General features: G+C 35.1%; 1 protein-coding gene and 1 non-coding gene across 16 annotated transcripts in view; one reads left to right on the top strand and one right to left on the bottom strand.

Annotated features, from left to right (window-relative positions):
• EYA1 (EYA transcriptional coactivator and phosphatase 1) overlaps positions 1 to 23,561 on the bottom strand; it is a 307,766-nt gene that overhangs the window by 35,417 nt on the left and 248,788 nt on the right. For all 15 annotated transcript variants that reach the window (XM_076005221.1, XM_076005220.1, XM_076005223.1 and 12 more), the window contains one exon: positions 8,594 to 8,683. In XM_076005221.1, coding sequence (XP_075861336.1) covers positions 8,594 to 8,683 — 90 coding nt within the window. The remainder of the gene's footprint in view (positions 1 to 8,593; positions 8,684 to 23,561) is intronic.
• Positions 15,306 to 15,409, top strand: LOC142872243 (small nucleolar RNA U13). Its single transcript, XR_012920457.1, has one exon. It is a non-coding gene; the product is annotated as a small nucleolar RNA U13 (small nucleolar RNA).

Genomic DNA, 23,561 nt, shown 5'->3' with positions numbered 1-23,561 from the left:
TGGCTTTAGTGCTCCCAAAACTATACCTTCAAATATGCCTCTCTACTTTGAGATTCAAACCGAGATGTCTAGATGGCTAACTGCTTAGATGCCTACTCTTGACTTGGATGTTGAATAGACATTTTAAACTTAGTATGCTCAATGCATAATATTTGAATCCAACCCCTCCCTCCCCCTCACCCTAAACCCATGCTTCCTCAGAAATGGGACTGCTCTTATAGTTGTTCAAGGCAAAACCTAGTGGTCATTCTTGATTCTGCTTTCTCTCTTCTCCCACATGTGATCCATTAGCAAATCCTGCCAGCACTTCCACCAAAATATACTGTGAATTCTGCAACTTCTCACTGTGTCCAGAAATGCTATGTTCTCAGTCCCAAGCTAATGTCCTCCTTGCCTGGCTGTAACAGTCTACAATTCATCTTACTGGTTCCACTCTTGCCCCTGTTCCTCATTTGATAACCAGACTGATCTTTAAAACACGTAAACACTAGTCTGTCATGCCTCTGCTTAAAACTCTTCAGTGGCTCCCCACCGCAATTAGAAAAATAACATTGCTTACTATGATCTACAAGGCCCTGTGTGATCTGCATCCTGTCACTTTTCCCCCATTCACTCTGTTCCAGGCACACTGGGCATCCCATTTCTTTCCTGAAGGAAGGAAACTCATTCCCACCTCAGGGCCTTTGCACTTGCCATTCCCACCCATAATGCTTTGGTGCCAACTTCCTGCTTCCCTCTCAACTTCCTGGTTTCTTCACAAATGTTATCTCCTCATGCCTCAATCCAATTCATCCCTTTTCCAGTACTGCTTGATTTTCTTCATAGCACTTAATCTCTATCTGAAAGTATTTTATTTACATAGTGTTTATCTCCTACTTTCATTCCAGAGCACTTTATCCAATCATTACTGAATCCCCAGCATCTAGAACTGTACTCAGGCACTTAATAGTTACTCAACAAATAGGTATTGAATATTCAATGAAAGAAGGAAACAACAAAGTATAAAGAGACGACAGGATGCTATGAGGTATCTCAGTTTTGAAGCATCTATACTAGTATGTTATAACCCCACCACCCAGAAATAACCACTGGCAACTTTTTAATACATTTACCTTTAATATGTCATAGATCCTGAAGTCAGGATCATATACTATAATTTATTTTGTAGACTGCTTATTTTTAAACTTAAATGTTTATAAAACTTCATGATATTTATCTTTCACAGTAGCTTTTAAAAATATATTTCCCTCCATTTTTTAATATGTCATAAACTTTAACATTAAAGCTAGACTATATTTTATAGCCAATTTTTAAAAACTTGAAATGGACCATGCATATTTTCTCTATATTCCATAAAAAATCTTAAAATAATTTTCAGTGAGGATGTACTATAATTTATTTCATTATTAATCTATTATTGGATATTTAAGTATTTTTATATTTTAGTGGTAAAAAACACTGTTGGGAGTGGGTATAGTGTGGGGTTGATTGGATTTCTAAAATGTGTTAGACCTGAGTTAGAATTTTCCACTTAGTAGCTGTGTGATTTTAGACAAGTTTTGTTTTACCCAACCTAAGCTTTGCTAAGCTTCACTTGGCTTCTCCATAAAATGGAGATAACAATAGTATTACTATAAGATATCAGCATATTAAATGGAATCATGTATGTAAAACACTTAGGACAAGTGTTTGACAAATGCTTATTATCATTATCTTACTTACCTCTCTGCAATTCTGTTTTCTTAGAATAGATGCTAAATGTGGAATTACTAAGTAAAATAATTAGCACATTAAGGTTTTGAATACATATTATCAAACTGCTTTTCTGAAAACTTATATCAATTTATACCTTTAACAGCAATGTACACTAGTATTCATCTGACTGTACTATAGACCATATTGTCGATTTTAAATCTTTGCCAATTTGATGGGCAAGAGGCTGAACACTTACTCTTTGATTTCGCATTTCTGATTACTAGAAGTGAAATCCAACATTTTCCATATCTTTATGTATGTTGACAACTGAATAATTTTCTGTTGTGAACTGTCCATTCATGAACTTTGCTCATTTCTTCTATTGAGCTATTTCTTTATGTCTTTCTTAGTGAGTTGCAATAATCTTAGTTCTTTGTTGCACTGGTTACAAATATTTTGATTGGTTTTGTTTTGTAGTATTATCTGTGGTTTTTAAAAATAGTTTTTGTTTTAGTTTCTGATTATAGAAGAAATAAGTATATGCTATATAGAATTTGGAATATACAGAAAAGCACAAATTAAAAAAAATCCCATTTATAATTGGTTTTAAAATTCTGGAGTTTATCTTTCCATACGATATTTAACATTTGATTTACTTATTCCATATTTATTTACTGAGTACCTTCTATGGGCCAGGCTCTGCGCTAGAGAAATGGCAGTGAATGTTTTAGAAAGAGGGATATATATATATATATATATATATTGTACCAGAATTAAGAGCAAACAATGTGTATGTTTATTCTTCAAAGTATTAGCTTTTATTATAAAAATTAACTTTTTATTGAAAAAAATTACAGCTCAATGAATTTTTACAAACTAAACACACTGTTGTAACCAACACCCAGATCAAGAAACAAAACATCATCCGAATTCCATAATTCAGAAATATTATTATAAATTCTTGCCTTTATTTCTATTAGTCAAAATTCCTAGATGTATGATTGGTACAAATGTTATTAACCTTTTTTAGGATCTGATGCTTATTGACAAATGGCCATCCAAAACTTTTGATTTACTTTTGATTTATTTGTATTTTCTCCTTGTGTTTTATTCTTTCATACTTTAACTCCTTATCTACTTTAGCAAATGAGTTGAACAATCCATTTCATCACTATTATTTGGTTTTAACATACATAAAATTTTTCTGTAAGTTGGATCTGTGTCCAAGCTATCTCTTCTCCCCATAGCTAGTATAATGTCAATGTTATACCAGCATAAATCTTCACATTATTATAGAATTATAAAACATTTTAATACTTGGTTGGGCAAAATACTTATCACCTTTTGTCAAAAATTTCTAGGTATTTTTGCCTATTTATCCTTTCAAAGAGAGCTTAAAAAAACTTTGTCATATTGCAAAAAAAGAAAAGAAAGAAATCTCATTTATGCATATCTTCTTTTATGTCTGTCTCAGTCAGATTTCATAGCTTTATTCATATGTCTCACAAATACTTCTTATGTTTCTCATCTTTCCTTTTATTATTTTTGTGTTATAGTTACCAATGCTACAATTTAATTAAATTTTCTATAAGTTATAGTTCTAATATAAAGAGGCTATTGATTTTTTAAATTTAATTCTGTATTCTTTCACTTTTCTGAAGCCTATTGTAAATTCTAAGAATATTACAGTTGATTCTTTTCAGTTTTTCATGTACATAAAATATTCTGCAAAAAACAGTATGTTTAATATCATTCATTTCATTAATCATAGCTTATGTCTTATTGCACTGTCCAAAATTCTTAGAACATTGCTGAATAATAATGTTGACAGAAGGTATTCTTACTTTGTTTCCATTTGTTATGACAATTTGCCTCCCTTATTTTACTGCTAAGTACAATGTTGACTACTGGTATGGTATAACCTTTATTGTGTTAAGCAGCTATATACTTTAATCTTAATTCTCTGATGAACATAAGAATTAAGGAAGTCTTTGAGTATATTTTTATATTTCTATTTTTACCTGCAGATAAAATAAAAACAACAGAATCTTAGAGGAATGATAAAGAAATAAGAATAAAAATTATTCATTAGTAGTAATAATGGATAAAATATGGGCATTGCTTCTTTTATGGCCATCAGTTACAATACAGTTAAAACAAACTCAACACATATTTATTATGTCATAATCATTTATTGCTTGAAAAACTTATTTTGCACCCTCCCCAAAATTGAGGGTTATGGTATTACTCTTGTTAACTAAGGAAATGGACAGGGCCAAGCGACCTACCTTAAAACATAGGAAGGCAATGTCAATTCTATTTTCTTCTATGGGGAAGGAAACAGAAATCGGTTTTCTAGTCTAACACAACACACAAGAATTCAATCTAACAGACACTCATTTAATGGTTAACATATATAACAAAACATTCTGGATGTTATGATGAAGGGTATTACCAGGATTTTAAAATGTAGTCCTTTATGTTTGCTGAATTTATCAGGAGAAAATAAACAAGTATACAAAAGTCTATGTACAGAGTTGAAAATGACAAGTGGCATATACATGCAAACATACATGTATACAGGGGCATTTATGTCTGGAATGTAATTACTGATATGCCTACACACTTTCATATAGTTATTCTTGACTCGTAGAAGGGTCTGAAAGCAGAGAACAGCTACAAACAGCATCTTCCTTGCAAGTACCTACAAGATCACTTCTCTGGCAGCATAGAACCAGAGCTTCCAGCATCCACACAATTTGTTTATAGAGAATAAAGTACTTTCTACATGAGTTATATTTTTCCAACATGAAAAATCAACTTCTGAATTAGTTTAAATATTTTACACTTTTGAATGCACAAGCATTATGTCAGTAGTTATGTCATTCAGAATTGAAGTACTTAATGTTGACATAACTGATATTTTGAAGGAAAATAAATTTATAAATAAGACATATTAAAATAATTAATAGATAACCTAAGTTTTAAAGTAATAAAATATGACTGCAAATTTAAAGACTGAATTAAACCACGGGGCAAACTAATTTCTTTGCCTTATGAGAAAAACTGTTTTAGTTTATACCTGTTAACTTATGGCATTACCTAGAGGCTGGTCCACAGCTCCTTTTCTTAGCCTTTGACTCATCAAACCCAGGCTCTACTTAGACCAGAATCTTCTGCCCTAAGCCTTTTTTGTTTTAAATATAAAAGATGACAAGGGAGTACAAGTGTAGGTGTTTAAAAATCAGACCTGGGATGAGAGTCTACATATTGAAGGCCTCATAAAGGGCAGAGGTATTCATGTAAATCCTGATGCCAAAGAATCCTCTGGTCTGTCCAACTAAACTAACTGCACACTAGGAGAGTGAAGAGAGGAGATCAACAAAGCTTCACATTTAACTGGGTGAGTATGGTGTGTGCAATAGGTTCACAAGCCTGTATCTCACAAGACACAAGAGGAGGCTTCCCACCAAGTTCCAGACCTATACTCTGCCCCTGCAGGGGTACGGTGTGACCTGAGACCAGAGACCTGGTTCCTGCCCACTTTTAAAGACCACTATGTCAATGACACAAATTAAGATGGCAACTGTAATGCCAGTGCAATCATATTTACTTAACACCAGAAAGTGAAAAAAAAAAAAAAATAAACCAATAAAAAAAAAAAAAACAAGCTTAATGCCTTATTTTTACTCAGACTTCTATCCATCTTTATAAAATATTTTCTTCCAACTGAAAAATCCAACAGGAACACTGACCAGCAGCAGGGTAAACTGAAATGTTATCATATGCTGAAGGCCTTTCCTCACCCCGTTTGCAGATTGCCTTTCAATAAAAATCCAACAGAAAGAACTCTTTCTCCAGCCACTTAGAGTCATACTTTACTAAAGAAGCTGAAAAAAACTCCAATTCCACACTGTCGTTCATAAAAAATGACTTCCATATAAGCATCATCGTATTGCACATGGAAACCTTTTTTGTAAAATAATATGCAGGACGTTAGTCAGACTTAGAAATAGGAAAGCCAGAAGAAGTACATTATGGAACTAAAGTCTAAATGCCAGAGTCTCTAGTGGGGAAAAATATTATTTCCTATGATAATTATGTCGCCCTGTCACTCAATGTTCCTTAACGCGTCAAACATTTTTAATGGCACAGGAAAAAAAATTTCTCCTTATTATTTACTTTTTCCTGAAATGTCAACAGAATTAATGTAAATTGAGATTTTTTTTAAATTAAGAAAGACTGCTAAGCAAGATGATAAGACATTTAAAACTAAAAAGGTTAATGTTATTTCTTAGAGTTCCATCAAGTATTTATAAATTACTTTTCTAAATCATATCCTAATAGCCATTTTAAGCACATACTTATATAACACAATAAATGTTACTGGAAGCCCCTCACATAGTATATTTCATTATTCAGCATGTCTTATTAACCCAAAGAGTGAACTAACCAAATTACATAGAGGGTAAAAGATTGAGAAGAAAATAAGGCCAAATGTCAATAATTAGAGTTCAGAAATCATACTTCAAGCTAACCAAGAGATTGTTAAACTTCCTTGAAATTACTTATACCACAGGCTTTAAAAAGCTAAAAACATGTAATTTAAATATATTAAAATATTCATGTCCCCTACCACAGCACACTGCTAATTGGAGTGTGAAATCAGGCATTACCACATCATTTCTGCCTGATGAGATAATTTTAGTTTTCTTAAAAGCATTATGCCAATATACTTATTTTTGCCAGGAAATAATTTTACCTTTTATTTTGAAAGAAACTTATATTTGCAATAAACCAGTCCTAAGTTTGTTGAACTACAGAAATATAAAAGATTTAAATAAGTATAAAAACCAATTTATTTAAAAAAATATTGAGTAAATCTAGAGCAACTAAATAATTTCCAGCAACAGGCTAAATTCTTTCATTTATATTTTTGTTGATATCTTTAATGTTATTCTCAAGTAAGTAAAATAACTTAAAATCAACTTTTATAAGGTTACAAGCTTAAAATTTTTCCACTATTGTTTTATATTATTTGGTTCAATTACATTTTCATTCTCTTTTGTACTTTGCCTTTAATATGAAATAGTCCCTAATAATGTCAAGAATAGAAACTGATATTTCAATAACTGTACTGACCACTACTTTTTCTTTTTTGTGTTTACAGAAAAACCACATCTCTTACATTCTTAAACTAGAGCTTTTAATATATATACTTTTCATATATTTGAGTATTATTTCAGTCTATGTAATTCAGTGTGAATAATGTCAATAAACAAATAAAAATCTGGTTGTACCACATCGAAATTGAGTTTGGAAATTTTTTGGTTTAACTTCTCACTTTCAACCCATAGTCTGTATGGAGAAGTTTTGGCAGTTTTTAGAAGGTAGAATTTTAAAACAATAGCAAATTACTGCTAATTTCTTCTTGATGAGTGCTATTAACACCTATTAACATCAATAAGAGTAACAAAGTTGTACCTAGGACAAAAATATCCATGTAGTCTGTATTTTTAGAAACAAATGAAAACTTAGGAAAGGAATTTTAACATACTAGAAAATATGGAATTTTTGTCCTGTTCTCTCACGGAGGGGAATACAACTATAAATCAGAAACAGCTTTTAAAATAAGTATGATAATTAAGCTTTTCTAAAGGCAATTCTGAACTTGTCACTCATTCGGAAAATTTCTACCTTAAATAGTAATGCTTTAACATATAATTTCCTCGAGGAAAGTAAACACGTTAAAATGCAAAAATTTTATATTTTACCCTTAAGTGTAAAAATAAATATTTCACTAAGGAATAGAAAAAAATAAAGCACATTTAAATAATTTTATTGCACTGGAAGTTGCCAATTCGTCTGTGAGTAGTTTCATTGCAGATGAAAAGAAATCAAAATACAGGACAGATGTTGAACAAACCACATTTAAGTTCTGTCACACACTGGCATTTTTCAAATGATTTTGGCTCATCTATTAAATAAGGTGCATTTTGCCTGATTTTGAAAAGGGAAACATCAGGAAATATTTAAAGGCCAATTGCTGCCAATTAACTTTGATCAGTAAAAGTTCTATCTAAATCTTTCAGATTCTTCTCCTGTCTGAAATAACATACATTTATAAAATCTAGCAAAACATCATCTTGATGATTAATGCCTGTTGGCAGCCCTACCACAAGCTTGCTTAACAGCAGGATTTAAATAAACAACTGTCTCTATTAAGAAGGGAGTAAAATGTAGCTATAGTCATGTTTTCTTATAATAGAGATATGGAAAACACTATTCTTTATTCTTAAGAATGCTGTTAACCAAGATCACCATGTTTTTCAGTGCCCCTAACACATTTAGCTGGATAACTTATAAAAATTTCCCCAAAATCATAATGGACCAATAAGATCATCATCACTTTGACATAAGAAATCCCAGAAGCCCAGACAATAGAGGCCTGACTAAAATGTCCTCCTACCAATCGAATCAGCCAGGAAGAAAAGCATCTGAAGCATCTGACCTAATATAATGAGAGTCTGATATACACAAAATTTGCAAGCATCATGAATTCTGTTAGATTCTAAAGGTAGTACTTCTTGCCAGTGATCATGCAACTGAGAAATATGTAGCCTCTGATAATCAACAAAGTTTAATATTTAACATTTTTACTATCAGATTTTAATCCTTACCAATGGTTATGGGGGATCTAACTTTGAAACGCAACACCCAAAGTAAAGCAAAACAGAAATAACATGAAGGTAAAATATGACGCCATATAATTGGGAATTACTTTGTCTCATTATTCCAATTATGCATCTTAAAAAATAATACTCCATTGTCATTTTAAAACTAATTGCCTATTTTCAGATATGTAAAATGAAGTAGGTATCAAAAAATTAGAACTTACTTCTAAGTCATTAAAAAATAAATGTGTGTCTGCCAAGTTGAAAATCATTTCTTCCATTCGCAGTCCAAGGGAAACTGAAGTGGGTGGATCCTAAAAGAAGAATTTTACAGGTCAAGAACATATAGACTTCAGGTTACATGAAATATAGTGTCACATTAAGAGGAAGTCGGCATCAAGAAAGGCTGAATGCAAGACACATAGGGAGACTTGGCCTCCAGCTGCTTTCTTTTGGTGTGCATGATTTACTCTATGTGCAAACTTCAGTGACTTATTTTATAAAAACTTCCTTAAATGAAGAAATAACTTGCTTCTTAAAATATTACAAAAAAGTATAAAATCTAGGGTTACTCAGATGTGTAAAGTACAGGAAATTCTGCTTTACATGTCTGTTTTAGAAGCAAGAAATTCAATGAATTAAAAAACCATTGTTTATATCACATCATAATCCATTAAGAGCATGTAAATGTACTGTCACAAACATTATAAAATAGATACACTATACAATAAATACATACACCGTATATTCAGAAGGGCAGCAAATCATAATTTTATCCCAGATGATAACTCTCTATCTTTATTTGCATTTATTCAGACTGCCTGAGAATTTTAAGTATACTCAAGATAGGAAATGATGGCCACTTTGACTACCGAGGGCCATGAACCGTGGTTGAAGATACTGGATACTTAGTGAAGCCAGGAAAAAATTCCAAAATAAAGTAAATGAGGATATAAAATGAGTTTTTGAAGGTTTCAATAGCCTTCTAATAACAATACCAACTTTTATATGTATGGAGTTTCAAATTTTTCCAAAAAACAATAATTACTGATATGTTATCATCACAGCAAACCTTTGGAATAAGTACAGAATCCACCTGTATCATTTAACCAGGGAAACTGTAACTGGAGAAATTATGCCTTCAGCGAGGCCACCCATCTGGCCAGGGTGAACTCTGTTTACCACCAGTATTCGAGTCTTATATTAGAACCGAGAACATAAAACCCAAAGAAAATGAGATTCTTACTATCCAGTATGGCCCAACATAAACTTTGTACACTTTCTGTATTGTCTTCTAAACATACTATCTTCATCCCAAATATCAAGACTTGCCTGTGTCTTACTCCCTACTCCCACGTATTTAAAGTCCTCACGCCCTGAGCAGCCGCCACAGCCCCTCTCCTCACGCGCTTCCGGAAACAGCAGGAAGTGACGGAAGAGCCCTAGACCGCAGGGCCAGGCCCTGCTTTTACTCTCCCACTTTGGTGTCCTTGTCTTGTGGAGCCTCTGTTTGTTCGTCCATTCTAATGAATCAGACGGCTAGACAGCAATCACAATGTTCTCAAATAGACAAATAGAAAACTTGTCTCCCAATTTGATATAACCATACGTGTTTGTACACTTATGAGAGAAAAGGAGCCAGAAATGGCGTGATGGGGGGCGGAGCGTCAACGAGCACCTGCCCTGGGCCAATCAGGTGTGGCCAAGAAGGCGGGGCCAGCACCATCTAGCCCTTCAGCAACATCCTTCCAGCCCCGCCCACTTCCGGCCAGCACCGCCCAGGTTCTACTTTCCAGCAGTCCCAGAGGAGAAAAGGAGGGATGATTGTTAAATAAGAGGGTATGGCATCTCTCTCACCTCAATTCTTCTCCTGCCTGCGCCTTCTCTGCCTGCTGACAGTGGAAAGGAGGCAGAGGACAGACATAGTATCACCAAAAGTTGGGGATTAAATTGGCACAGGGGCAAAGCAAGCACCCCTGGGTTTGTAAGAGGGCAGAGGAAATAATGATGGAGAGACTAATTTAGTGTCCAAGAGCTGCGTTGGGAGGGACAAATGAAAACAATTCCCTCAAATTTCCTGTGTGACGATTCATACTCCTTAGCATTCTTAAATTGTTCCTTTTTAATACCACCTGAAATCTATGAAGGTCCATAGGTTTGTAGAATAGGTTTGAAGAATTAACAACAGTTCACTAATAAGTGAAGAAAAACTCATTCACTCTTAGCTTTATAGGAAATTGCTTACTCACAAGGATGCTAGGTAACGGTATGCAACGCTGGAAAAAGCAAATGCTCAAATATACTCTGCAGCAGAATTAACTAGGAGGGGAAGTTCATGCAGTTGTTTCTAAAGCAAAACACCTAAGGTGTTTACTCCCTCTAGTTCAGGTCAATAAAAATACACTGACTTGTCTCATAACCGTGTCAAAGAATCTTTTCATGTGGTAAGGAGAGAGGCTCACCACATTTATTTAATTGCCAATTCTTAAATTTATGTGCCACCGTATTGTAATTTTTGAAAAAGTACTAATTCTCCTTGATATTACTGCTTATTTATATGACCACTGAAATAATTACTCTTTCGTTTGTTAATATATAGCATACTTTAACTTTTCTTCATAAATTACATTAATGACTTGCTAGTCAGAATACTAATAAATTTTAAAGGCTTGTTCAGTCTTGTGGTAAAATACAACACAGATGTTAGTCTTATTTACTTTTTAATGTTATTCTCTTTTGCATTAGCCGTCATTCCTTAACAGTTTTTATACCTGCCACTCCACCATACTGATATGAAACATTTACTACTGAAACAAGAGAATTTTAGAATAGAAAGGGAGTTGTCGTCCCCCCCCCTTTTCCAAACAGTGTTTTCCAAACATCTTTTTATCACAATCCACAGTAAAAAATATATTTGACACCATGATCTAATAGTTTCTCTCTCATGTGTTCACATGTGTGTGTGCCCTCCCACACACAGCTCAAATACAGTTTGGCAAAACACAACTTTACTCTCTGCGGAGTGCACGCTGCTTACTAAGCTCCACATCACAGCTCTGTCGTGATGTACGGTTTGAAAAACAGAGCTCTAGAGGACACCAACTTTTTGATTTTAGAGACAGGGGCACTAAGTTCCAAGAGTGCTGTGATTTGTGCGTGGTAACTGAGCTGGCAAGGGTACAGAGCCAGGTGTTTTACCTAAGAGGAAACTAGGAGCAGGACAGACAGATAATCATGTTCACAGATTTGGTTATACATTCTAGCAACTCGAGTTCTTCTTATACAGAGGTTAGATTTTATTTTCCTGTTATAATAAATAATATTTTAACACCATTAAAATTTTTTAAACATGTCTAATACAGGTCAAATGTGACAAAAGCTAACATTGAATAGTTAAATAAGTTACTTATACCTTGATGGTTTATTTTGCCATATTTAGAAGGAAAAAACATGTTCTTAGACCAAAACTAAGACCTTAAAATCACATCTTTGGTTTAACCTGACTTTTTTTTTTTTTTGAAAGAAGTAGTTTTGTTGCAATCCTAGGATACCCATAGCTGTTTTCAGTATATCAAAGACAAATTATATCTACTAATAGAAAATATTATGTAGAAAAATTAAATAATGAAATCTTCTGAGTGTCTGTAGACCCAGGCCTAAAACAACCGTGTTGCCTTCATCCTCTGTCAAGTGATCTTTAATTATCCCATTGTTTCAAAATCTTTTTCTCATGTTCCCGACAAAGAACAATAGAATTTCTCAACACAGAACTGCCCACAGAGACTAAAATTATTACCATACTATACCCAAGTCACCATCATCATCCCTGGTCCACTGTTGTTTTTTAAACTGTCTCCTGATTTCAATTCAGATGTTGAAAATATAATTGGGTTTGAAGTAAATGAAACAAGGGTGTCTCTAAACGCATGTGGCACTGGATCATCAGAGGACTAGGATATTGCCTCTTGTCCTGCTTTGTTTCATAGATGAGCTAGGGCATTTGATTTACTTCAAGGATCGTTAAAAATGTACTTTTTAGTAACCCAAGCCATACAGTGCTTCAAAAATTGAGTTTACCAAGATTCTCATGCCAGATGAAGGCACTGCTACACCTGCAGGGCTAAGACATTTGCTGTCACATTTCAGGAATTCTCTTAGGACGATAGTAATGAAATTGCCTTGTATACAGAGCTTATAATATCATCATCCAGCTCATCTCTTGACTGAACTGACTAATAGTTCAGTCAGCAGCAGCAGCAGCAGCAGCAGCAGCACTTTTTTGCGACATATCACAGAAATTAAAGGAGATCTTCTAAAATAATTGTTCTTATAACTTGCAGGCAAAGAACTTTCATGTATAGGGTAGGAGAAGGCTGGAAATGTACACTATCATAATGGTCATACCACATTCTGTGTCTAGACTGGACAGAGTCTAGACACTTCAGAGTCTAGACTGGAATTCTAACTTTGCCATTTGCTTGCTGTGTGTGATGGTGGGCAAGTTAAGTCACTTAACCTCTGGGCCTCAGGTCCCTCATCAGTAAAATGGGAATAAAATAGGTTTGTTTGCAAGATGAAGTCTGGTATCATATTTAATGTTCTGGACATAGTGCCTGGCAAACAGCAAGCTGCTACTGCTACTACTACTACTGTTGTGATTTCTACGATTACTACAATAGCTGTAGGACAATCCAGATATGGAACTCCATGCCATGGCTACCAAAGATGCATTGGTATTCTTTATTCAAATTGGTTGTGAAATTCAGATTGTTTAAAGATAAGAGCCACCCTAAAAAAAGCCCCTTCTCCAACTTTCATTGAAAGGAAGTTAAGAAATAATTGCTATATTTTACTCATCTACCTCCGTAGCTCCACCTTTAAGGATTCATGAGTTCAAAATGGACTTTAACTGTTGATAATACATTAAGGCATTTTGTATGGAATTTTCAGACAATTCTTCATGTAATATTTTTGAGGTGAACATGTTTTTAAGAGCCCAGTCATTGGTAAAGCTGATCTGGGTGGAAGCTAACCTGACCACCATGCAACATGACCACTCCCGGGAGGAAATATCATTGGTTTTCCCAAGAGCTGTAAGCCCAGCTTCTTGGTACAGAGCTGGTTCTTATCACCAGGAAAGATGACTCACTCAACTCTTAGAAGCTGGCAAAAGGTGCCCCCTACTCTGAAGATCTAGGAACTGAAGGGAGGTAGTGTCATTCTGATAGGGTCTAGGCAATGCACCAATTCAAGTGAAACCTAAAAGCATTCTTCAAAAAAAATCAATCACTTGCATAACCAGTTGTGTGATGGCTTTGAGTTAGTCACATGTGCCTTTTAGCTTACACGGTTTAATACTTAAATGGTGAGAATTCGTTAATAGGCACTTAAGCACAGCTCAAATCCACTACTTTTAGTCAATTAACAAATGAATGGGGAAAATAGGTCTTGGTAAAATCTTGACCCTACCACCCAAGTTTATCAACAAATGTCTTCCATAAATACATGACAAATAGTAATTATTGAAATACAGTCCAAATTTAGTAATTTCTACACATAGTCCCTGAAAATTTTCAGTGATCACAAAATGATACTATAGCATTTCAGGAATAATATGATATTTTAGAGAGGTCTTATTTGTGGTAGAGTCAAAGGATAAATTTGTGGAAGCACTTTAAGAATATCAAGTAAATATAAATATATCAGCCACCATAATAACCAATAAGTCTTTCAGTGTCAGTTCTGGAACATCTGTATCAAGCATCTAGTGTTCTGTCTGCTCAAGATAAGGTACATACAATTTGGACTGTGCTCACTCCATGATAAAAATAAAGAGTTTAATATCTTTGGGGGATTATTTAAAAGCAAAACAAAAAAAAATCAACCTTGCACAAATAGCAACTCTGGTTGGATCATCCAACTGAACGCAAGGAAAAGGTGTTCCATGCCTTGGTTCTTTGATGTGAGCATAGCGTTTTTCCCCAATAGTTAATGACTTCCCAAGTAAAGATTAGTACATTAGATTGTATATAAATGTTTATTAAATACATATTATTACACTGAGACTTACAAGGAACCTACCTGTAGGGAAAACGCATGAGGTTAGACTTAAGCCTCAAGTAGGACAGTTGGGATCTACCTTTAAAGTTAGCCACTAAGCACACCTATAGATTAATCACTTTAGTTCACTGACTTGAAACTATGGCAGGTAAACTGAACTTTACTATGCTGTGAAAAGATAATAAAGGAATGTAGCATCTGCCAGATTACTCAGTATGACCCACTGAGGACACCTATCTATCTACTAAAGGTGACCAGGAAGACTTGATCAAGGATCTACAGTAATATCATACAGCTATTCAAGGAGAGGAGATAGTTGAGAAAATTTCAAAATTCATGAAGTGGTTTAGTTTCATCTGAAAACTTTGCCTCTCTAAAAATAGTTCTGGGCTAGTTATCTGTAACAGGAACTGTTAGTCCTTTTATTTCTGGCAGCAGATCTACATATACTTGATTCAGTTGAATTAAAGACCTAATACTTTAAAAAAAACTCCCCAAACTCTTGAGTTTTCTCCTTCCTAATCAACCATCTTTGAGCTAAGAAGAAAGGGTGTACAGAGTAAGACAGATCATCTGTAATGGACTGCATAAGAAGACTCTCAGACAAGAATACTGAAGTTTTAAAAACAACAACTACTAGACACATTCAAGACTATATCCCCACCTATGAAGTCTTGACCAAAAAAACAAAACTAAAAACCAAAAAGAAACCCCCAAACAGACAACAAAAACAACACCTGAGTATAATTAAGCTTCTAGATCGACAATGGAACATGTTAAATTATACAACAAGAATGCAATCAAGAAAACCTAGACTCTCAGGAACTCTATAGGACAGATAGTCAGTTACTTCAATAGAAATATACAAGGTTATTCATCCTTTTGTAGTTCATAAGCATGATGATTAGGTTTTCACACTCATGTGTGAGATATGCCTCCCTCAAACCTTGTTAGGACCTCAGTACATCACCTGTTTAATGTGCAAATAAAACAAAACACAAATACACGAGGTTAAGAAAAAGACTGAGTGGGACTCTACATATTAAAAGATACTCCAGAGACATATGATAAACTATAAAAAAGAAAGAAATAATACCATTGGAGAAAAACAAACTAGAAATAGAAAAAAACTACTCCAACATAATAAAGGTATATATGAAAAGCCCACAGGTAAGATCATACTCAATGACAAACAACTGAAAGTTTTCCCTCTAAGATCATGACCAAGACTACGAGGTTGTTTTCACCACTTCTGTTTAACACAGAACATAGGAAATAGTCCTAGCCAGAGCTATCAGGCAAGAATAACAAATGAAAAGCATCAAAATTGTAAAGGAAGAAGCAAAAATGATCTCTGTTTGCAATGACATGATTGTATATGTGGAAAACCACAAAGATTCCACAAAAAATCCTGTTAGACATTCAATAAATGAAATCAGCACAGTTACAGGACACTAAATCAACATTCAAAAATCACTGTGTTTCTGTACACTAATAACGACCAATCTGGTGAGAAAATTAAGAAAAAATTCCATTTATAATAGCAATATCAAAAGGAATCAAATATTCAGTAATAAACTTAACCAAAGAGGCAAAAGACTTGTATACTAAAAATTTTTAAATGTTACTAAAAGAAACTAAAGAAGACACAAATAAATGGAAAGACATCTCACGTTCACTGATGTAAGACAATGTTAAGATGTCAATACTATCCAAAGTGACTTACAGATCTAATGCAACCCTTATCAAATCCACAATGGTATTTTTTACAGAATTAGAAGAATCCATTTTAAACTTTATGTGGAATCTCAAGGCACCCTGAATAGCCAAAACAATTGTGAAAAATAACAAAGTTGGAGGTCTCATACTTCCCAATTTCAAAACTTATTATAAAGACACAGTAATCAAAACAATCTGGTCCTGGCATAAATACAAATGTATAGACCAAGGGAATAGCAGAGAGACCAGAAATAAATCCTTGCATATATGGTCACATGGTTTTCAATAAGGGTGACAAGACCATTTAATGGGGAAATCATAGTCTTTCCAACAAATGGTGCTTGGAAAACTGGGTATCCACATGCAAAAAAATCAAGCTGGATCCTTATCTTACACCACACATAAAAATGAACTCAAAAGAGATCAAAGACCTAAACTTAAGAGCTAACTAATAAAACTCTTAGGGGAAAAGTTTCATGAGATTGAATTTGGCAATGACTTTTTTGACACCTAAAGCAAAAACAACAAGAGAAAAAAATAGATAAATTTGACTATATCAAAAAAAACAACAACAACTGATATGCATCAAAGGGCACAATTAACAGAGTAATAGGGCAACCTATAGAATAGGAGAAAGTATTTGCAAATTATATATTTGGTAAGGGGTTAATATCCAGAAATAAGACCTTCTACAACTCAACAACCAAAAAAAAAAAAAAAAAAACTCCTGATTTAAAAATGGGCGAAGGACTTAAGTAGACATTTCTCTAAAGAAGACATATAAATGGTCAACAAGCACTTGAAATATGCTCAGCGTCTCTAATGATGAGGGAAATGTGAATCCAAACCACAATGAAATACCATCTTACAACCATTAGGATGGCTGCTATCAGACAACAAAACAAAACAGAAAGTAGTAAGTGTTGATAAAGATGTGGAGAAACTGGAATTCTTGGGCACTGTTGGTGGGAACATAAGATGGTGCAGCTGCTTTGAAAATAACATGGCATAAAATTATACTATAGAATTACTACATGATCCAGCAATTCCTCTTCTGGGTATATACCCAAAAAGATTGAAGGCAAGGAAGATATTTGTACACTCATGTCTATAGCAGCATTATTTCCAATAGCCATAAGGCAGAGCAACCCAAGTGTTCACTGACAGATGAATGGATAAACAAAATGTGATATAAACTTACAATGGAATAGTTAACCTTAAAAAGAAAGGAATTCTGACATGTGTTATAACACAGATGAATCTTAAGGACATTGTGCTGCGTGCAATAAGCCAGTCACAAAAAGACAAATACTATATAATTCTACTTATATGAGGTACCTCAAATTCATAGAGACAAAGTAGAGTAGAGGTTGCTAGGAACTGGAGTAGGTAGGGAGGGAGAATGTGGAGTTGTTTAATGGACATAGATTTTTAGTTTTGCAAGATGGAGAGTTCTGGAGATCAGTTGCACAACAATGTGAATGTACTTAATAACACTGAATTGTACCATTAAAATTGGTCAAGAAGGTACCTACTTAGCTGTACTATTAAAAATGGTTAAGATGATAAAGTCTGTTATATGTATTTTACCATAATTAAAAATGAAAATTTAAAAATGTTGGAGAAATAGAACTATTGATTAGATAGTTAATGAGACTGCAAAATTATTATTAATTTGGCTAGATGGCTAAAGTACTGAATAACATCTGCTATTTCCACTCTAAAAATTGTTTTAATGGATTCCTAAATACATACTGAAATATATATAAATTAAATGATAAAATATCTGGAATTTGCTTTGAAAAATCATCCTAGGACTGAACATGGAGGGATCTGGTAAGGGTATAAATAAAACCCTGACATTTTTTACAGCTGGAGAAGTTACACTGAGTTTAATCAGATACACTATTCCATCTACTTTTATATATGTTTGGAAGTTTCTATAATAAAAAGTTAAAAAACATATAAAAATGTTCACTGAGACAAGATTGGTTTTCTTTGATGGATTAAAAATATTTATTTTGAAAATTTAAAGCACACACAAGCCATACGTTTAAATTGGCTCCCCAAATTTAAAAGCCAAAATTGCAAAAGCCTTATAAAGTTCCTCAGCATATCACCTTTTATTGAATAGAAGGTGCTAGGACTTGTGTGGGTAATCTGCACCCCAACATAAGAGAGGATTTGGAATATAGACAACAATGTATGTCAGGTACTGCTTTGCTTGTATTAACTCTATTCATTTTTATCAGACAGAGTGTTCTTTTCTAGGAACCCAGAGGAACTCCTACATTTATTATTGAAGCCACAGGATCTTCATCTCATATACTTAGGAACAGCAGTGTTAAATTGCAATGCTGATCAGCTGCAAAGGAGAAATCCCAGTGTAATTTAAGAATAGCAGTAAACCTAGAAACATCTCATTTAGGGCTTCTGGCATTTATTTTTTGGTTGTATGCCTCTGGTGGATCCTGATTCCCCCCTCCGCGATCCACAATGCTAGTGTTATCATGGACATCCTATTACCGGCTGTTTCTTACTAGTTAAATGATGTAGCTACTAGGGAATGCCTGTCATGAATAATACAGGGAGACTTGTTCCCTTCTTAGCATTGTTATTTCTTTAGAGATTCTGCAGTTTCACTCTTAGTGGATTTAGACTGGCATTCATTTGAAATAGTTTTATCCCAGTGATGGACTGCTGTTGCAGATTCATTCATCCCCTGCAAAGAGCCTCCTTTATTAATTTACAAACTGCCTGAAGGCAGGAATTATAGCTAAGCACCTACTACACTACTGTGTAGGTATTTTGTAAATCATGACTGACTGACATTCTGAACATCTCATTAGTGTCAGGCCAGGAAACAAATGGTGACTCAGGCAGGAGACAGGTGTGCAGCCAAGCATGTGTTCTGGGCACTGCCGTCCATGTCACCTGGGAAGTTTGTGTTTGCAACTTGAGAAGGGTGCATGGGTGGTACAATTTTCGGAATTACTTCATGGTGTTTTTCAATGATCATTATCCACAACTAAACTACTCCATGCTAGAAGGCTAAGGTACTGAGTACCACCTACTACTTCTTTTCTGACAAACTCTTCTGCTGGAGTCTTAGATTTCATAGTCCTAATGGAGACCCCATGGGAAGCCACCATGAATCCTCCCAGGTCCCCTCCCCAGGAAAGAGAGGTAGTGGGGACATCCTTCCATGCCATTTGCTTTATTCCAGAGACAGGGTTGAAGTTCATGCTGCTCAGATTATTTTGTTGCCCATTTATGCAGAAAACTACTATAGTTACATGTGCACTTCTAATTCCAGTAGTTGTATGTGATATTTGACCTTAACAACGTTGTAAATAGCGCTGTGAAAGCTGTTTTGAAGGCAGTATGTGCTTATCCCCAATTCTCTCGACCTTGTCAGGAGGTTATACCTTTTTATGTTGAAGCCATGTTCATGAAGCTAGCTCACAGACATCAAGGAAGGGAGAAGAGGCATAATGTCATTTCTCCGACTGGATAGCTGAAGCAAATCATGTCACAGGATTGCTTGGGACCCCACTCAGAGCAAAGCTTGAAGAAACAATTGGAATGTAGAGTGTAGAGTGTTTTTTAAAGAAAACATAAAGCAGCTACTGTATTTCACTGATAGTGTTACATGAGCATACAGCGTTTTTCTGTAAATTCAGCAGCTTTGTCCTCATGACAACAACAAAACACCTTTTACGCCCTGAGCTCTGTCCACAGCCAGCTGAGCCAGATGCTTATCACAACCTCTTGGTACTACTGGGGACTTTCCCCAGTAGGTCTTCCCTCTCCTGCAAGGCTGACTAGAGACCCCTGCCCACCACTGTTCACATCACCATGTCACACAGATGCCAAAGAACCAGCATCACTTGCAGGCACACCGGTATCTTTCCTAACTTCTCTCGCTGTTTTTGGTTTTATTTTAAAAGACATCTCGCTCTGTCGTCCAGGTTGAAGTGCAGTGGTGCAATCACAGCTTTCTGCAGCCTTAAACTCCTCAGGCTCAAGTGATCCTCCTTGCCTCAGCCTCTCGAGTAGCTCGGAGTACAGGTGCGTGCCACTATGCCTGGCTCATTTTTCATAGAGACGGGGTCTCGCTATGTTGTCCAGGCTGGTCTTGAACTCCTGGGCTCAAGTGATCCTCCCGCCTTGGCCTCCCAAAGTGCTGGGATTACAGGCACAAGCCACAGTGCCTGGCCATCTCACTGCCTTTTATCAGTTCTGTGAGCTCCATTCCTGGAGCTATCTACTCGCCCAACACCACTTAAGCACTCTACTCTTGCAAAATGCATAAAAGAATCTCACAAGTCACATGAAAGTCCCATGGTTCAGCCTACTAAAGACAGGTAGAGTCATGTATGAATAAAACGATCACAAAGCTGAGAAAAAAAATGTAACACTCCCCAGTTCCTGGCTTCAAATGACAATGCAATCTATTTTTAGTGGCGAACACAAACACGCCATAGAATTCAAGGCTGCTTCAGAAATGATTTCCTTAACCTATTTTTATTTACTTTTGGCTCAGAGTGTCCACAGGCCTTTGAGACTCAAAATAGATGGAAAGGTGAAGGAAAACCAGTTTATCTCTTTTGGAGACTTTTAGAATGGGATATAGAATATTTTTCTGATCATAAAAACAAAATATCTCTTCTCAGTTATCTAGAAATCTTCAATGTAACCCTTTATCTAACCATGAAAATATCTCTACCTTTTACATAACTATTTTAAAAGATACATTGATATTTTTAGAGCTGACTTAACAATACCACTGACAAACATTACATTAGCTCTTGTGTAGTTTAAAAAGAATAAGTCATTTCAGTTTTATTACAAGAACCACTAAAAATAGCACCAAAATGTTAATGAGGAAGTAGTTTCTCTTTATTGCTTAGATATACCAGTAAAGCATTAAGGGAAAAATCGTTCCTATTTTTAATGCAGCTCTGGTTCCCATTTACATGCCCTTGGACATTTTGTTGTACTATTCCTTTCCTCTTACCATTTTATTTTTCTTAATTTAAAAGCAAAAAAAATTTAATAGTAAAATAAAGGAAACAAACATACTAGACAATATAAATTGTCTAACTGAAATTCTTTAAGTTCAGACATTTAAGAACTATTTTGGTATCTAAGTAATTATTCCAATTTTAAGTAGGTACAGTATTTTGAATTAGTAATTGGGCTCTACAAAGTATAGTATTCCTACAAAAACACAAAAAAGTGCCTTTTAATTATTTTCCTATTACTACTTTCAACTAATAAGTACATTTAAAATATATGATAAGCATCTTCTGTATCGTTCTCCTCTTTGAATCTGTGCCCTCTTCTATCTGTGAGATCAAAATCTACACAAGGTCTTAGCAATTGCTGTTCTACTTTGCATCACAAAGCAGAATGCATTATGGTTAAGGAATTAATCTTAGGCCAGAAGGAACTACAAGAAGATGGTTCAACTATTTCAGAAAGTTATGACTAGTGCCCTAGGATATGGTACTTATATTTTGAATTTTTGCAATAGAAGATAAGATTCCTAAATTCTATCTCTACTGACCCTACATGGGCAGATAAGCCCCTACTGGCAAGCAGTTACTGAGAGGTACGGTGGCCCTCTGAGGTGTGATCCTAACAATGTGAGCAGGTTTATGAGGATTTGTTGTTCCACATGAAAATCTTGTTAAGTAAGCTCAAATCAAGGACAAATCTCCAGGCAGAATCAATCAAATGAAAGAAAAATACCCATTTTGGGCCCCTTAAACAATTCCTTAGAATGCTAATATTACAACCACAAACAGGGCCAGAATGTCATTTAAAAATTCTCTCCATTCAGGATCTTTTGTTTTGGGGGAAAAGAAGCTGAAAAACAGGAATGGGCACTCTGAATACAGGAGTGGCTTATTTTTAAGGCCCCATGCTGGCTGTTTGCAGGGAAAGGATTAAGGTTAAGCTTTGCAAATTAGCTCCCTTTCAGAAAGAAGAAAAAAATATATATGCTGAAATGTTATTTCTTTTTCAAAAAACATTACCAAAAGTGTTATTCAAATGATATGTACAACCTCTGAGACCCAAAGGTTCTACTGCTGTATTTCCTGCTATCTGAAGAGATCTGACCATCAATGGGATATCAACTTTTTTAAAGTATTAAGGCCCTGTCACTGAGCAGCTGACACAAAATGTCAAAGTTTGGGAGTTGGGTGAAATTCTGATGTCAATTAAGAAATAATCTGAATCACCACAAGAGATTGTATGCACATGAGAAATAAATCATGGTTGAATTACTGCCTGAATGCTTTTTAAAAAAAAAAAATCCAAATTTGTGGTGGGGCTAATCAGGTCATTTTTACTGATTAGATATGCGACACTTGACTGCATTAATTTTCTCCTTACTTAAGAGACTCCCTTTCAACATCATGAAAATAATACCCAAGTATTAACAGAGAATAAGAGAAAGAACTTCACCATTCCAAAGATTAATTTTAATTGTGGATAAAACTTGTGAATCCCAAACATGGGACAACTGCCAAGAAGTGGTACAAAGAGGGAGAAGGAAGAATCGAGCCAGCGCGGACCTGGCCAAATTGGCCTCAACACGCAGGGCCCCACGCGGTGCCAAGGGAAAGCTAAATCCACTCAAAGGGCCTATCAGGATTTCATTTGTGACCATTCTGCTCTTTCTCTCTCCTTTCTAGTGTTACAGCCACTTTTTAGCCTTTATTACTTCCTACCAGGAGGACGGCACAGTAATCCTTCTGCCATCAGACTAATTGTCCACAGCTTACACTTCTATCATGTCACTGCACTGTTTTAATATTTTTTATGGCATCCCGTGCCTACAGCACAAAACTCCATATTCGTGCTCTTTACAACCGTCTTTTGAGGGCAATGGACCTGATAGAAGACTGCTGTTGCCAAATGATAGGTGTGCGTCCCTGGGTGAATAATTTAATTTTTCTGAGCCAGTGTTTTCTTATTGGTAAAAAACAGGAACTCAATGGATCATTAACGTGAGATAGCAGTGTAGACTGCAAAAGCTGAACAAAAGTGCATTTTTATTATCATTTCAACACATTTTCTGTACTCATCTTCTTCAAGTCTAATCCCCTAAATACACTTTATAGATATCTACCCTTTGTGCATATATGATTTTTGGCCACTTGTAATGCTCTTTTTCCACCTCTCCCTCTCTGCTACCTAGAACAGCATAATATGTATGATTTCCCATTCCCTCCTCTGAACCCCCAAAGCAAGCAATAATGTTCTTATTTATGGAGGGCTTACGGAGCATTTTTCTAGGTGCTTCACACTGTTCTCCTAACGGCCCTGGGATCACTTCCAGGGTGGGAAGAATAAGATAGAACAAGTGACACTGAGAGACATACAGTGCTTTTCCCAAGG

Source organism: Microcebus murinus, chromosome 7, assembly GCF_040939455.1.
Source record: "Microcebus murinus isolate Inina chromosome 7, M.murinus_Inina_mat1.0, whole genome shotgun sequence".
NCBI lineage: Eukaryota > Metazoa > Chordata > Mammalia > Primates > Cheirogaleidae > Microcebus > Microcebus murinus.
This window is presented reverse-complemented; position numbering and strand designations above follow the sequence as displayed.